At 41.3% G+C, this 16,180-nt stretch overlaps 1 protein-coding gene across 3 annotated transcripts in view; it reads left to right on the top strand.

Moving 5' to 3' along the window:
• Nucleotides 1-15,856, top strand: part of CUNH12orf4 (chromosome unknown C12orf4 homolog) — a 51,044-nt gene extending 35,188 nt beyond the window's left edge. For all 3 annotated transcript variants that reach the window (XM_032159345.2, XM_032159344.2, XM_058442774.1), the window contains 4 exons: nt 3,634-3,836; nt 12,361-12,418; nt 13,006-13,073; nt 13,693-15,856. In XM_032159345.2, coding sequence (XP_032015236.1) covers nt 3,634-3,836; nt 12,361-12,418; nt 13,006-13,073; nt 13,693-13,785 — 422 coding nt within the window. In that variant the 3' untranslated portion in view covers nt 13,786-15,856. The remainder of the gene's footprint in view (nt 1-3,633; nt 3,837-12,360; nt 12,419-13,005; nt 13,074-13,692) is intronic.
• Nucleotides 15,857-16,180: the final 324 nt, after the last annotated feature.

Here is a 16,180-nt window from a genome sequence, read left to right as displayed (position 1 = left end):
TCATCTAAAAATGCCTTCAGTGAAGGATCTATTGTATTTCTCTTCATGGATCCACAATTTAAATCATCCATATTTTGTGGCTTTCTTAAAATTTGCCAATCTTATTACTACTCTGAAAGAACCAATGTCTGTTTTTTTTTTTTTTTTTTTTAAACATAACTCTTTGTTGCTATATGTATTTCCTTCCTTAGTCTTTTTTGGAAAAAGCCTGTAGGTTGTTTAACAACTGGAAGTTCAGTCTCTCAATCCTGTTTCTGATTGAATTCACTCTGATGACCCTTAGTAGTGTTTGTATCACAGAACATAACAAGGACTCTTATTTGTATACTTTATCTCTGTATTACAACCAAATCAGGAGGATATATCATAAGTCTGAGTTAGAAAAGGAATATTAAAGTATTCGGTTAGAGATAATAGCATCTTAATTTCCATTTAGTTAAAGTATACCTACACAACCAGGATGTTTACAGGAGATGAGAAAAATCTAAATCAAAAATTAATTTTTAAATTGCAAAGAAAAAGTTTTATTTATATGCTTGTAAGCCAGTCGTAGTTTACTTAATAATGATTAAGTATTTACAGTTTATGTCATCTAATTCTCATAATAACCTTGTAAGGAAAGCAATCAGCATTATTTTTCCCATCTCCTACACTAAGTAACAGAGGATCAATAAGTTGAATTGATTTGCCCAAGATCACTCAGCCAACGTGCTAGAAATGAAATCTTCTTAACATCCAATCTAGTCCTTTTTCTATTATATTAATTTGATTACTACTGCCAGCCCCATGGCCCCCATTTTATTAATGGGTAAAATTAGGCCAAGAAACAAGTCATTTAAGGTCAAAGAAAGCAGTGCCAATTTGGGGATTAGGGGCACCTAACTTGTTCACTAAGTCATCCTGCTACACTCCTGGATCATGGCCCATATCTCAAGCTATGACTTCTATCATCTGAATTATCAGTAGCAGTTTAGAAGGTAATACACTTCACTGGGCCAGAAGGATATTGTCTTATCATATAGTCCACTGAGTTTCTGATAGGCAGTCTGTGTCTTTTGTTGCCTTCCTAGAAAATTATAACTAAACTATTCCTCACCAATTTTCTTACTTTCACTTTATCCAGTTTATTGTGATATATCTGTTGCTGTCCTTTCTTTAATTTCCTTCTCTGTTTATCTAATTCCTTTATCTTGTTCAAGTTAAAATAAAAAATAAAAAGACCTTTGCCTGGGACCTGTCAGAGGCATCTGTGGATACAGCTGATTCACACTGGCAACTAGAAATGTTAACCATAGGGATAAAGTATATTAAGTATTTTAAGTATACTGTATGTTTATAAGTAGATCCTAAGATAATGGCGTTGCTGCAAGGGCGAGCAGAATTTGTGAGGGCAAAGGTTAAGAGTGGAAGAGTAGAGATACGCAGACCTTTCCTGGAAGGACTTATCAGAATTTCCAGTGAGGTGTATGTATTGGTAAGAACATATCTTTTCTATGTTTTCTATTTTATTTCTTTATATTGGTAGGAACTACAGAAAATACAAGCTGATGAGATTTTTCTTGGCTTGTAGAGCTACACACAAAAAAGAGTGATGGTAGGAAGCATGGATTTTAATGTTTGAGAAAGACTGCTCCAGCGTTCAGCCTAAAATACTCATTCAACAAATATTTATTGAGTACCTTCTACATGCCAGGTGCTGTTCTACTTGCTAAAGATAGAACATTTAACAAGATAAACAAAATCCCTATAATTATGGCATGTACACAGTGGTCTCTTTAACATAATATGTACATAAAAGAATTTCAGTGCCAGGAAGAAAATAAAACTGAGTAAGGTGAAAGAGTAAAGGGTGGAGGAGACCACTAGTAGATAGGATAGTCAAGGAAGACCTTTCTGAGGAGGTGACTTTTGATCTGAGATGTGATTGATGAAAAGAAGTCAGCCCTGTGAGAATCTTGGAGAAAAGTCCTCCAGGCAGCAGCCCTGGGAACAAGCTCTGCATGTTTGAAGAACTAAACAAAAGCATGTGTAACTGGAGTGAGGAAAGAGTGAGACAAGATGATGCTGGAGAGAGACGCAGGGTCCAAGTCATCTTGGCCTTCTAGACTAGTGGTCCCCAACCATTTTGGCACCAGCACCAGGGACCAGTTTCATGGAAGACAGTTTTTCCACAGACCAGGGGTTGGGGAGGTTTGAGGATGATTGAAGTGCATTACATTTATTGTGTACTTTATTTCTATTATTATTACATTGCAATATTTAATGAAATAATTACACAAGTCACTGTAATGTAGAACCAGTGGGAGCCCTGAGCTTGTTTTCCTGCAACTGGATGATCCCATCTAGGGGTGATGGGAGACAGTGACAGATCATCAGGCATTAGAATCTCATAAGGAGCACGCAACCTAGATCCCTCACATGCGCAGTTCACAATAGGGTTTGTGCTCCTGTGAGAATCTAATGCTGCCACTGATCTGACAGGAGGCAGAACTCAGGCAGTAATGTGAGCAGTGAGGAGCGGCTGTAAATACATATGAAGCTTCACTCACTCGCTGGCCGCTCACCTCCCGCTATGCAACCCGGTTCCTAACAGGTGATGGACAGTGTCAGTCCATGGGGGGCCCTTGTTCTAGACCACGATAAAGAGTATGGATTTTAAGTGGGGGAGAGATATGATATATATTTAAGTCATAGCTGCATGAAGAATTAGTTTGTAGGTGGACAAGTAGGGAGTAAGGAGATCAATTCAGACAATGTTACAAAACCTAGGTGAGAAGTTACAGTAGCATGAACTGGGGTGACACCAATGAAAGTGGAATACTCAGATGTGGGCTGTTCTGGACATAGAACTGAAAATAACTGGTGGTAGATTGGATTGTGGATGGGGTGATAGGCATTGAGGGAAAGCAAAGGAATTAAGGACACCTATCTTTGTGTCCTGGGCAACTAACTGGACAGATTGGTCTCATAAGTTGGGATGAGGAAGAGCAGATTTAGGGCATGGAACAAACAGGTAACCTTTTTTACGTGTTCAATTTGACATTTTAGGCCGGGCGCGGTGGCCCACGCCTGTAATCCCAACGTGGGCCGAGGTGGGCGGATCAGGAGGTCAGGAGATGGAGACCTCCTAGTCAACATGGTGAAACCCCATCTCTGCTAAAAATACAAAAATTAGCTGGGCGTGATGGCACATGCCTGTAATCCCAGCTACTCGAGAGGCTGAGGCAGGAGAATTGCTTGAACCAGGGAGTCGGAGGTTGCAGTGAGCCAAGACTGTGCCACTGCATTCCAGCTTGGTGACAGAGTAAGACTCCATCTCAAAATTAATTAATTAATTTGACATCTTAGGCATTTACATCAAAATAAAGATGAGTACTCATTTATTTACTGCTTGGTGGTCACTTCATACCAATTTATGAACCTATTGCATAATTGGCTATTGTCTCTTATTTTCATTACCTTCTCTCCGAGAATTAAAGAGCAGTAATCACAGTTGCTTCCTGAATCCGGTAAATGTTCGTGATACACCCCTACTAGTTCAACACATTGATTGCCCATTACACTTATTTATAAAGCCCATTGATGAATGTGACTTAGGCATTTGATAATCATGATTGTATTTCTTGTTCACAGGGGAATTTTATATTACACGGCATTCTAACCTCTCAGAAATCCATGTTGCTTTCCATCTTTGTGTGGATGACCATGTGAAATCGGGAAACATCACTGCTCGTGATCCTGCCATTATGGGACTCAGAAATATACTCAAAGTTTGCTGTACCCATGACATCACAACAATAAGCATTCCTCTCTTGCTGGTACATGATATGTCAGAGGTAAGCAGATAGAAAAATCCTGTAATTTTATGATTTACATAATCATAATATTGATTTAACCCCCAATATTGTATAATAATCCACTTTACATTTTTTTAAACTAATGGATTTTTGCATCTCCTATCTGGTTAGTAGAATTGAGTGAAATATAATACAAAATGGTGAATAATCCTTAACCATTTATGTTCAGAGAGCTATAGCATTGTCCTATAGTAAATACACTAGAAAATCAAAATAATATTTAGCTTTGGCAAAGGCATGTGCCCCTACACCTCTTTCTCCTCTTTTTCCTCCTCTTCCCTGTCTTCCTTCTCCCCTTCCCCCTCTTCTTACCCCTCTTTCTTCTTTTTGGCTTAAGTAGCATTAGATTTACATACACATATATTTGGCTTAGGTTGCCATGAAAATTAGTCTGCATTTTCTGAGTTTGCATTAATAGGTAATGGAAAGAGATGCTAGATGACAGGAAGAAGCCAGCCTTAGTTTAACATTTTTCTCAAGGGCTCTTTTTAGATAATACAGTTCTGCAATTAAGATGTAGCATAATCATTCTTCCATTTTGTTACGTATTATAATTTAATTTTTAACAGTCTCTTTCCATGACTGGTTTTCCTCTTTCTTCCTTCACCTACATAGAAACTGGTTAGAAGGCATACATTGCAGAAATAATATATAGACTAAAATTCAACTTTACATAGTCTGGAGAAACAAATGAGCCTCAAACCAAACAGGTCCAGACAAGTCATAGGAGAGCCAGTGCTTAACTTGGTGATGAAGGACTCCTATCAACAGCTCTGTGCCTGCTTATTTTGAGGAGGCATTTTTTAAAAAGCAAAATTGGCACCTGTAGTCCCAGCTACTCCCAGGACTGAGGCAGGAAGATTGTTTTAGCCCAGAGTTCAAGACCAGCCTGAGCAACATGGTGAAACTGTATCTCTTAAAAAAATCACTGACTGGGTAGCGGAGATTGTGATTGTCAGGAAGAAAGTTTGATTATTGATTATAAATAGTTATTTACCAGAAGAAAAATGCTATATTGTAAAGGACAGTGTGAAATATTTTATGTTTTACTTTTTAGACTAAGTCCCCACTTAGATTCATTATATTACAGGGGCCTCATTTTAAATTTCATATCCTGTATAACAGCGGTCCCAAACCACCAGGCCAAGAACCTGCCACACAGCAGGAGGTGAGCATCGAAGGGCAAGCATTACTGCCTGAGCTCTGCCTCCTGTCAGATCAGCAGCTTCATGAGATTGTCATAGGAGCGTGAACCCTATTGTGAACTGCATGTGCGAGGGAGCTAGGTTGCGTGCTCCTTGTGAGAATCTAATGCCTGATGATCTGAGGTGGAACAGTTTCATCCTGAAACCATCCCTGCTATCCCCACCCTCACCCCTAACTCCAGTCTGTGGAAAAATTGTCTTCCGTGAAACTGGTTCCTGGTGCCAAAAAGGTTGGGGCCTGCTGCTACATAAACACAAAAAAAATAATTCTTGTCCTTCCCAGACAGGGTGATTTTCAGTGATTTCCTATTTATAATCTATGCTGGTATGTTTTTACCAGGCACGTTGTTGTTTTGATTTGGAGAATCCTGGCACTATCCTATGAAAGCTTCATCAGACTTACTAATTTCTCATTGCATTCACTTCTGTAGCCTCAGTCATACCTAATATGGTATCAAGAGAGATGGACAAACACTTTTTTCCCTACTGTAGCTTTACGAAGTTTTAGTTCCATCAGGAATTTTTAGCTATTGTTAAATCATCATCACTAATTAGTCTATCTATAAAAGGGTCTTTGGGGAGTAACAAAGTTTATGATGAATTCCTACCACAAGAAATTCATCCAAACATTCCTGCAGCTGGACTCCTGGTTAGCCAGTTTATAAAAATGGTTATATGTAGGTGGGAAACAACCTCAAAAACAGTGTTTCCAGAAGTCACTAAGTTCAGATTTACTTCCAGACATCTGATGCTACTAGCATTCCCTCTCCCGCAATGTCGCAAAAGTTACATGTTTTAAATTGGGAAGGCCAGCTGCAGAACATTAAGTTTGTTTCCAAAGTGTCCAATTTAATTCACAAAAGTATATTGAGCTATGATTCTCCCATTTGTCGTATTTAAACATCCATTCAGGTCAAGAAGTTTATAAACTCAGACAACACTACACAGGATATAGAGGTAATACTGTTTTAGCTTTGGTGCAAGGATCCCAAAGCATTTTCAGGTGTCATTTTCCTCTTCTAACAGAATTGTTAGACACTCAGTTACCATGTTTTAGTGTGTGCAAGAAAATGAAGATGACTGAAACAGCCCATGTCCTATGTCAGATAAAAGCTATAGAAATTAATTGCAGTTTAAAAAGAATGAAGGAAAAATAACCTATCAGCAAGAAGAAAGACGTGTCAGTTTTATCCCAATAGATCTTTGTGATCTGAAGATACTGCCTTATTGGAGTCAGTCTTATGGAATGAGGAGCTACAAGCCAAGAATACTGAATTCTCAACTTCCTTTTATTTTTGCTGTTAACTTGTTGAATAATTTTGGGCTTACCAACTTATTTGGTTTTGTAACTGTTGGTTACTAATGAAGATTTTGTTGTTTTGTTTTTTTTTTTGCACACAAAACACATTTTCTAAAAATACATACAAACAAGATGAATATCAAACATATTAGGAAAGTTGCACATGGGAAGACGAGGAATAGAAATAGGGGGTGGAAATTAAATGAGAGAGGGACTTTGTATGGATCAATAATAACTCAGTCCTCTATTTGACAAGGAAGAGGAAGAAAAAGAAAGTGGGATAAAGGATCAGAAAGGGAGGAAAATAGAAAAAATTAGAGTATGACTCCAGGGTAGACTTGTTTTGTTGTCGCTGGGTTGGTTGGTTGGTTTGTCTGTTGTATTTTTCATACGTTTCGCCATGTAGGCCAGGCTGGTCTCGAACTCCTAGCCTCAAGTGATCAACCTGCCTCGGCCTCCCAGAGTGCTGGGACTACAGGTGTGAGCCACCAAGTCCAGCCCCCACATTGCTTCTGGCCTCCGTGGTAGACTGCCCAGACAGGGTGGCCAGGCAAAGGCGCTCCCCACATCCCAGATGGGGTGGCTGGGCAGAGGCGCTCCTCACTTCCCAGACGGGGTGGCGGCCGGGCAGAGGAGCTCCTCACTTCCCAGGCGGGGCAGCCAGGCAGAGGCGCTACTCACTTCCCAGAAGGGGCGGCTGGGCGGAGGCGCTCCTCACTTCCTCTCAGACGGGGCGACCGGGCAGAGGAGCTCCTCACTTCCCAGAACGGGTGGCCGGGCAGAGGCGCTCCTCACTTCTTCCCAGATGGGGCAGCCGGGCAGAGGAGCTCCTCACTACTTCCCAGATGGGGCGGCCGGACAGAGGCGCTCCTCACTTCCTAGACGGGGTGGCGACCGGGCAGAGGAGCTCCTCACTTCCCAGGACGGGTGGCCGGGCAGAGGCGCTCCTCACATCCCAGACAATGGGCGGCCGGGCAGAGGCACTCCTCACTTCCCAGACGGGGTGGCCGGGCAGAGGCGCTCCTCACTTTTTCCTAGACGGGGTGGCGGCCGGGCAGAGGAGCTCCTCACTTCCCAGAAGCAGCAGCCAGGCAGAGGCGCTCCTCACTTCTTCCCAGACGGGGCGGCCGGGCAGAGGAGCTCCTCACTTCCCAGAAGCAGTGGCCAGGCAGAGGCCCTCCTCACATCCCAGAAGATGGGCGGCCGGGCAGAGGCGCTCCTCACATCCCAGATGGGGCGGCCGGGCAGAGGCACTCCTCACTTCCCAGATGGGGCGGCCGGGCGGAGGTGCTCCTCACATCCCAGATAATGGGCGGCCGGGCAGAGGCGCTCCTCACATCCCAGATGGGGCGGCTGGGCAGAGGCGCTCCTCACTTCCCAGACAGGGTGGCGGCCGGGCAGAAGCGCTCCTCACTTCTTCCCAGACGGGGCGGCCGGGCGGAGGTGCTCCTCACATCCCAGATAGTGGGCGGCCGGGCACAGGTGCTCCTCACTTCCCAGACGGGGTGGCCGGGCAGAGGAGCTCCTCACTTCCCAGAAGCAGCGGCCGGGCAGAGGCGCTCCTCACATCCCAGATGGGGCAGCCGGGCAGAGGTGCTCCTCACTTCCCAGACTGGGTGGTGGCCAGGCAGAGGAGCTCCTCACTTCTTCCCAAACGGGGTGGCCCGGGCAGAGGTGCTCTTCACTTCCCAGACGGGGTGGCCAGGCAGAGGCGCTCCTCACATCCCAGAAGATGGGCGGCCAGGCAGAGGTGCTCCTCACATCCCAGAAGATGGGCGGCCGGGCAGAGGTGCTCATCACTTCCCAGAAGCAGCGGCCAGGCAGAGGCGCTCCTCACTTCCTAGACAGGGTGGTGGCCGGGCAGAGGTGCTCCTCCCTTTCTCCCAGATGGGGCGGCTGGGCAGAGGCGCTCCTCACTTCTTCCTAGATGGGGTGTCGGCCGGGCAGAGGAGCTCCTCACTTCCCAGAAGCAGCGGCCAGGCAGAGGCCCTCCTCACATCCCAGACAATGGGCAGCCGGGCAGAGGCGTTCCTCACTTCTTCCCAGACGGGGCGGCCGGGCAGAGGCGCTCCTCACTTCCTAGACGGGGTGGTGGCTGGGCAGAGGTGTTCACTTCTTCCTAGACGGGGTGTCGGCCAGGCAGAGGCGCTCCTCACTTCCCAGACGGGGCGGCCGGGCAGAGGCGCTCCTCACTTCTTCCCAGACGGGGCGGCTGGGCAGAGGCGCTCCTCACTTCTTCCCAGACGGGGCAGCCGGGCAGAGGCGCTCCTCACTTCCCAGACAGGGCGGCCAGGCAGAGGCGCTCCTCACATCCTAGACGGGGTGGTGGCCGGGCAGAGGAGCTCACTTCCCAGACGGGGCAGCCGGGCAGAGGCGCTCCTCACTTCTTCCCAGACGGGGCGGCCAGGCAGAGGCGCTCCTCACATTCCAGAAGATGGGCAGCCGGGCAGAGGCGCTCCTCACTTCTTCCTAGACGGGGTGGCGGCCAGGCAGAGGAGCTCCTCACTTCCCAGAAGGGGCGGCAATGTGATACTGGCAAAAGAATAGACTATGGATCAGAAACAGAATAAAGCATCCAGACATAAATCCATACATATATGGTCATTTGATTTCCAGTAAAGATGCCAAGACAATGCAGTGGGAGAAAGGATAATCTTTTCAGTGTTGTTGAAACAACTGGATATTCATATAGAAAAGACAATCGTAACCCTTACATATGTCATATATAAAAATTAATTTAAAATGGATCAGACCTAAACAAAAGAGCTAATATTATAACGCTTCTAGCGGAAAACATAAAGTCCTGATGACGTCAGTTTAAGCTGGTTAAAATTTGTTAGGCCACAAAGGCATAAGCCATAAAAGAACAATGTAATAAATTATATTTTAAAATTCAAAACTTTAGCTCATCAAAAGATGCTATTAAGAAAATGAAAATTCAAGCCTCAGGCTGCCGCTTGAGCAATTCGCTGTACCTCTCTGAGCATCTTTTTTTTTTTTAATTTATAAAGGTTATTTTTGTTAGATTATGTATATTGTAAAGTTCCATGTAAACATAAGACATTATTGTAGTTTTTAGAGCCATCAGCATTGCTCTGTAGCTGTAGACATTCATTCATTCATTCATTCATTCATTCATTCATTTATTGGGATAGAGTCCTGCTCTGTTACCCAGGCTGGAGTACAGTGGCGAGATCTCAGCTCACTGCAACCTCCGCCTTGCAGGTTCAAGCAGTTCTCCTGCCTCATCCTCCCAAGTAGCTGGGATTACAGGTGCCCACCACCACACCCAGCTAATTTTTGTATTTTTAGTAGAGACGGGGTTTCACCATGTTGGCCAGGCTGGTCTCAAACTCCTGACCTCAGATGATCCGCCTGCCTCAGCCTCCCAAAGTGCTGGGATTACAGGTGTGAGCCACCACTCGCAGCCAGCTGTAGACATTTCTTAGTCACCTTGTTCTCTCTGTACATCATCTTTTCACTAGGAGGAAGACAAAAAAACCAAACACTTGTCCCTCCATGCGTGTGTGTACTCCATAAGACCACTGTAGCTCTTTTGCAGCAGCCTTTGCAGTTACAAGGAAATACTCTTCTTCTGTCAACTTTGAAGCCAAAGTGTTATAACTTAAAGTTGAATATCAGAAAATTCTAGTGAATTTTTAGAAGCTTCCAGAACCTAACCCAAGAGGATTCTTTACTTTTTAGCCAACTAAAAAACTAGACCTCTTTCATTAATCAGTCTTAAAGTGTCTTGGACACAAATTTAAAAGTAGCTTCCTGTTAAACCCTATTTCTGGCTACAGAGAAAGTCACATTCTTTTTAAATGTCCATGGATAAAAGCTAATTCACTCAACCTGTGTTTTTGAGCATGTGTATTGCTCAGTATTATAGAAGGCATTGTAAAGGTAATAAAGGTGAATAAAAAGTGGCTTCCACCTTCAGAGAGCACACAACTTAATCAAGAAGAGAAAGAATAAATCCCATCCTTCTACCCATTCCTCCGCCCTCCTCCCCAAAAACGACAGGATACAAATGTGAGCATCGAGATAAAAGAACAGTAAAGTACTTTGGGAGTTCAGAAAATGGAGACATATTTGTAGCTGGGAAAATAGGAAATACTGTATGGAGGAGATGGCAATTAAGCTGGACATTGAAGAATGAAGGTCAGGTTCAATGGATGGAATTACTGAGAAGGGCATTGTAGGTAGAAGAAACAGAGTGAGGAAAAATGGAGGGAGGTGGGTGACAGGCATTGCAGACTATGTTTAGGCAAATGTGAGCAGATATACTTGAATGAAACCTTCATTTTTAAAAATTTAAAAGTCACAGAAGCTTAAAGTAGCTTTGGCTTTAAAGTATGTAGCCTTAAATAGTAAAAGAAAGGTTTACATATTATGTGTGAGACAGTAGGAAGCAATTTTAAGTTCTTAAAACAGGAGTATAATATGATCAGAAATGTACTTAAAATAGCCAAAATTAGTGGTTTAGAGGGGAAACACTAGAATTCAGGACACTAGATAGGAAGCCATAGTGGTAACTAGCCTTGAGGTCACAAAGACCTTCAGAGATAGGTGAAGAACCAGAATAATTTGATGATACATCAGCCCCAGGGCAGAGGGGGGGAAAATGTCATGAAGAAAAGGAGTGGTCACCAGGTATGTGAATTACAACAGTAAGTAAACGGCAATTAGAATAAGACTGAGAAAAGGTTTGGTAATTAATAATCATTGAAGATCTCACATAAAGAATTTTCAGTTGAGTGATGGGATGGAAGCCTACTTACAAAAGATGAAAGACTGAGTAGTTGGTAAGGAAGACATTATTTGCCTTTTTATTATTCTTGCGCGGGTGTCCAGTGAGTTTTTCAGAAGCTATGTGCTGTGTGACAATACAACAGATTGAATGCAGAGACAGATATAAGAACCCAGATATCTTCTGTTAGGCTAGGCCTTAATGAGATTTGCAGAAATTTAAAACATTATTACACTTACTAAAATTTTTTTTTGTTTTAGAAAATAGTTATTTTTCATTAAAATGTCATTTATATTAACATGAATGGGTTTATTGTTTTTAAATTAATGTTTTCTTAGTTTTAATTCCTAATGCAATAAATATCAAGAGATATAATCCACATAAAGAAAAGCTCATTGGAGTCCTCAGTGATTTAAAAACAATTTTTTTTAGAGCAGGGGTCTCACTGTGTTGCCCAGGTGGACTTGAACTCTTGGACTCAAGCAATCCTCCTGCTTCAGCCTCTCAAGTAGCTGGGACTACAAATGTGCACCGTTGCACCAGGCTAATATTTAAGAGTGCAAAAGACCCTGAGACCCACAAAGTTTGAGAATCACAATAATGAAATAATCTACATGTTTTATAGTTATAATTATGAAGATTTAGGGAAAAACAATTCTGGTGTTTGTGAAGGGGAATAGATTTTTAAATGGTATACACGCTAATCATAGGATGGAAAATTATCAATGTTTTGGTTACAGACTGACAGTGACACTTATGTCCATATTTGACTGAAGGTTAGAAAGGAACATAGAAAAATGAATGCATTTGTTTTGTTACGTGGCTGGGATGGGGCATTTGTTTATTTCCACTCATTTGTAATAATGTATTATACAGTAAAAACATTTTATTGCTTATGCAAATATACCATGTAATAGAATTATTCATGCTAACATTGAGAGTAGTAGGTAGAGTTCCTATGTCATTTATATTTGTCTTTAGAATTATCCAGAAAAATTAAGGATATGTTTTTTTTTAATTGTATTTAGGGGGCTAACTAAATTAGTTTGTATGCCACAAGTATAGTCTAACAGCTGGAAGAAGCTGCATGCCTAAAAACTAGAGGAAATCCAGTTGGGATTAGCAAACAGTTGCCTAAATCTGTTCACGACATGGATAGTCAACATTATAGATAAATAAAGATCTGACTATTTTTTATACAAAGTTCTATTAAAAACATATCTTACGTTTTGTTTCTGTTTTTAGGAAATGACTATACCCTGGTGCTTAAGGAGAGCGGAACTTGTGTTCAAGTGTGTCAAAGGTGAGCATAATCTTATCTCTGACAACCACCACCTGTGTTTCCTCCCACATATTGAAAGTAGAGCAACCCAGAAGAGAGAAGGTGAAAGATACCCCTGTAATCTAGCACCTCAGTTAGATAGTTTAGCAAGCAAATATTTCATAATAGGCTTTTTTAGTTTTATTTTTCTAGTCACAAAATAGGTCTCCAGCCCCTTTGAAATACAAGGCTATTTGGACATTATTTATATTTTGTTCTGCTGCCAGCTTGCTATTACCTTTATTCTCTTAAAAAGAAAAAAAATAGAGCCACATACTTATTAACTTTTAATAACCTGTCTTGGCTTCATTGTATGGAGACTAAATTTGATTTGAGAAATCATAAATAAGAGCATGTTGACAAAACTCTGTTAAACCTCTCTGGCATGAAGAATTAGGAATTGCAAACATGTATCTGTCCTTTAGGCGTAGCCTATCCTACAAGCAAATGGCGACCTAAAAAGTCAAGACATGAAGCCCCACAGTGAAAATGCAGTTAATTTCAGTAAGCGACTGGTAGGTTTGAAGGCCGGAACTTGTAATGCAGCAACATCTGTTTTTCTATTTTAGGTTTCATGATGGAAATGGCTTCATGGGATGGAGGAATTTCTAGGACAGTGCAATTTCTAGTACCACAGGTATGTTATCTGAATAGATCTCTCCCCAATTTAATCTTTTATTAGATTTCTCACAGATACAGCTAGGCACCCTGCCCTAAAATCCTAAAAACAACACAAAAGGCTAATCGCTTTCTGTTTTTTAAGGAGAGAAGTATTTGGATGTGATAAAGGCACTTAGTGTATTGTCAAAGATATTAGCATCTGCCACTCAAGGCATTTGTTACTTAACCCCGAACAAAACTTGACTCATCATTCCTTTGTTTTTCTCCACATTTGTATTATATAGATTATAAAGGGTTCTTAAATAAGGACATTAGCAGATAATGATCCTGTATTCTGTGAAGAACTTGGCAAAATTAGTGGTTTTTTATTACTGATTACACTAGTGTTATCTAGAGGTTTTTCTATTACTCAAACGTATTATTTGACAGAAATGACATAAGTTCTCAGAAGATGGAGCCAGAAAACCAGCCCTTGTCCATGGCCATGCAGTTACACCAGTCATGAAAGATAATTTTCACATACTGCACTCACATATTCCTAGTAGAACTAGGTCCATATTTTAAAATACTTCTAAAATTATTTTTAAAATCAATGATGATTAAACAAGTGCAATTGTTATTTTTTCCTCTTACAGAGTATTTCTGAAGAAATGTTTTATCAACTTAGTAACATGCTTCCCCAGATCTTCCGAGTATCATCAACACTCACTCTGACATCCAAGCACTAAACCCTTATAGATTGACCTGCTGGCAGAAGATGATTGTTAAACTCTCCAGGAACTTGTGCTATGCTCGGAATCTGTCAAGCAAAAGATGCCCAGAAAGACAACTTGCAACTCAATCCACAAATCAAGATACATGTCTGTGAAACCATTCCAAAAATTTATATACTGCACAAACTAGTGATCAACCCCTAACTTAAACACTTAAAGTCTATGAATTTCTCTTTTTTTTCTTCTCTGTGTTACCTGTGAATATTAGTAATCTAAAACTTCTTATTTATCACACATGGACACTTGCGAAAGGAAACTTGATTGTATTTACATGGAGTCATTTGACTTTTTCAAGAGGCTTGACTCGTCTCAGGTGCAAGCCTTAATTAAACATACAAACAAAATCTTCCTTTTACTTTATTTGCCAAAACAAAATTTAAAAGCACTGAAATATACATCACAAGTACAAATTTCCTGTGAAAATCTTTCTATAGAAACACAAATGTATAAGACAAATGTGCTTATTCTTTTAAATTCTCCTGTTTCAGAATCCTCTTTTTAATCTATTCCTTCTGAGGATGTACAGGTTAGAGTCAGAAGACGTTTTGGATTTTTTCTCTCTCATCCTCCCTCTGTGACCTTGCACTTGCATATTAATAACATTTCATGGACCAGGAAATAGTGTTCTTTTTTGCAAGCTTGATGTCGAGTTCATCTAAACCAGCACCTGGCAGTATTTTAGTGCTCATCAACATTGTGACAATCAGACAAGGAAGATTATTTTTATATTTCTGTCCTCCCTGCGTTCTCAGCTTGCTTAACCATTCCTCTACCTCTGGCATTTCTTTGCGGATAAATGTATCCCCATTTCTGCTTCTCTGTTCCCCCCCCCTTTTCCATTGTTTTTCCTTATGGTACTACTTTCTCAGGTGCTACATATCATGTATTTGTCCCATCTATAACATATTTGCTATGAGTAGTAACTCCATTAAACAAAGGCATTTACAAAAGCACATGAGTGTTTAGAAAAGCAATAGTTTCATCAGTTCCAAGTTGTGTGGATATTGTAACTGGACACAAGAATGAAATGGAGGGCATTTGGTGTCATAAGATGGCATGTCTTGATGACCAGAAACAAAACGCCCTTCATTAATATGCCTCAGTGTAATTATTATAGAAAGTCTGTTGGCAAGCAGAGTGCTTTCCTATAACAGAATTTGTCTTAATTTTCTACTCAAGGAAAAGGTTTGTCCAGGTAACAACACTAAAGACAACCCTAAGGAGAACACCCACTCCAGCAGTATGTCCATTAGACACAAACTCTCCAAATTATTTGTCAGGGAGCGTGGCGATTCTGCCAAGAAGGCAGGTGTTTTGCCCTGAGAACCTATACAGTTCTCTTGGAGAAACTGTCTTTCAGGCACCAGTGTTATCGCTGAGACTGATTCTAATGCAAAGCAGGGAAGACAGAGGCAGAAACCAGGAGAGTGGTAGATCAGTGCAGCCCAGGTATCAGAATGGAGGAGCAAAGTTTCATTCACGGATGTTTGTTGGATGCTGCTGCCCAGCTCTTCCTTTGTCACCTCTAGGCTATTCCACTAAGTTACTTATAAACTGGTGGCTTTAACTGAGGGCTGTGTAAAGGTACTATTTGCCATATGAAATCAGGATAAATTTATCGAATGTCTGTTTTTCATATTCAACTGTGTTATAGAAGTAGTAAAATTGGAAAAATCATGTTTATGGTGTTACCACTGATGGAAACACGCAAACACCAAGCTAATAATAAATATATAACTTAAAAAGCTAATTATATGCACTTAAATGGTGAGAATTTTAGCGATGCAGTAATTGAAGAGTCTGGAGTTTTGTATTTGGACCAAGAATTATGAGATGAGGATCTTTTTCTGAGTGTTCTAAAGGGCTTCTTGGAGGGGAGTGGTTTAAAGCACTTCATGAATGGTGTAAAGAAGGTACCTTAGGCTGAGACTGCATTCTAGGTACAGGTGGCACTCTGTTCAACCAATATTGATGGAAAATATTCTGAAAAAAATAAAACAATAAAAATTTTAAAAATACAATATAACATCTGTTTACATGGCATTTACATTGTATTTGGTATAGTAATGTATAGATGAATTAAGTATATGGGAGGCTGTGTGTAGGTTATATGCAATTACTACACCATTTTATATAAGAGACTGGAGCATCCAGGGATATTGATATTGGCAGGGGGTCTGGAACCAGTCTCCTGCAGGTACCGAGGGACAACTGAGTAAGGCGCAGATAGGAGCAGAAATAGAATGGAGGCAATGGGGGCAGTGGTAAATGGCCAGTAAGTTGAGAGGAGCTGACCACAAGAGTCTTTGAGGATGGGGAGATTAGCACAAACATTGACATTGGTGAGGAT

The sequence above is a fragment of the Hylobates moloch genome, unplaced genomic scaffold, assembly GCF_009828535.3.
Source record: "Hylobates moloch isolate HMO894 unplaced genomic scaffold, HMol_V3 SCAFFOLD_8, whole genome shotgun sequence".
Classification (NCBI taxonomy): domain Eukaryota; kingdom Metazoa; phylum Chordata; class Mammalia; order Primates; family Hylobatidae; genus Hylobates; species Hylobates moloch.
This window is presented reverse-complemented; position numbering and strand designations above follow the sequence as displayed.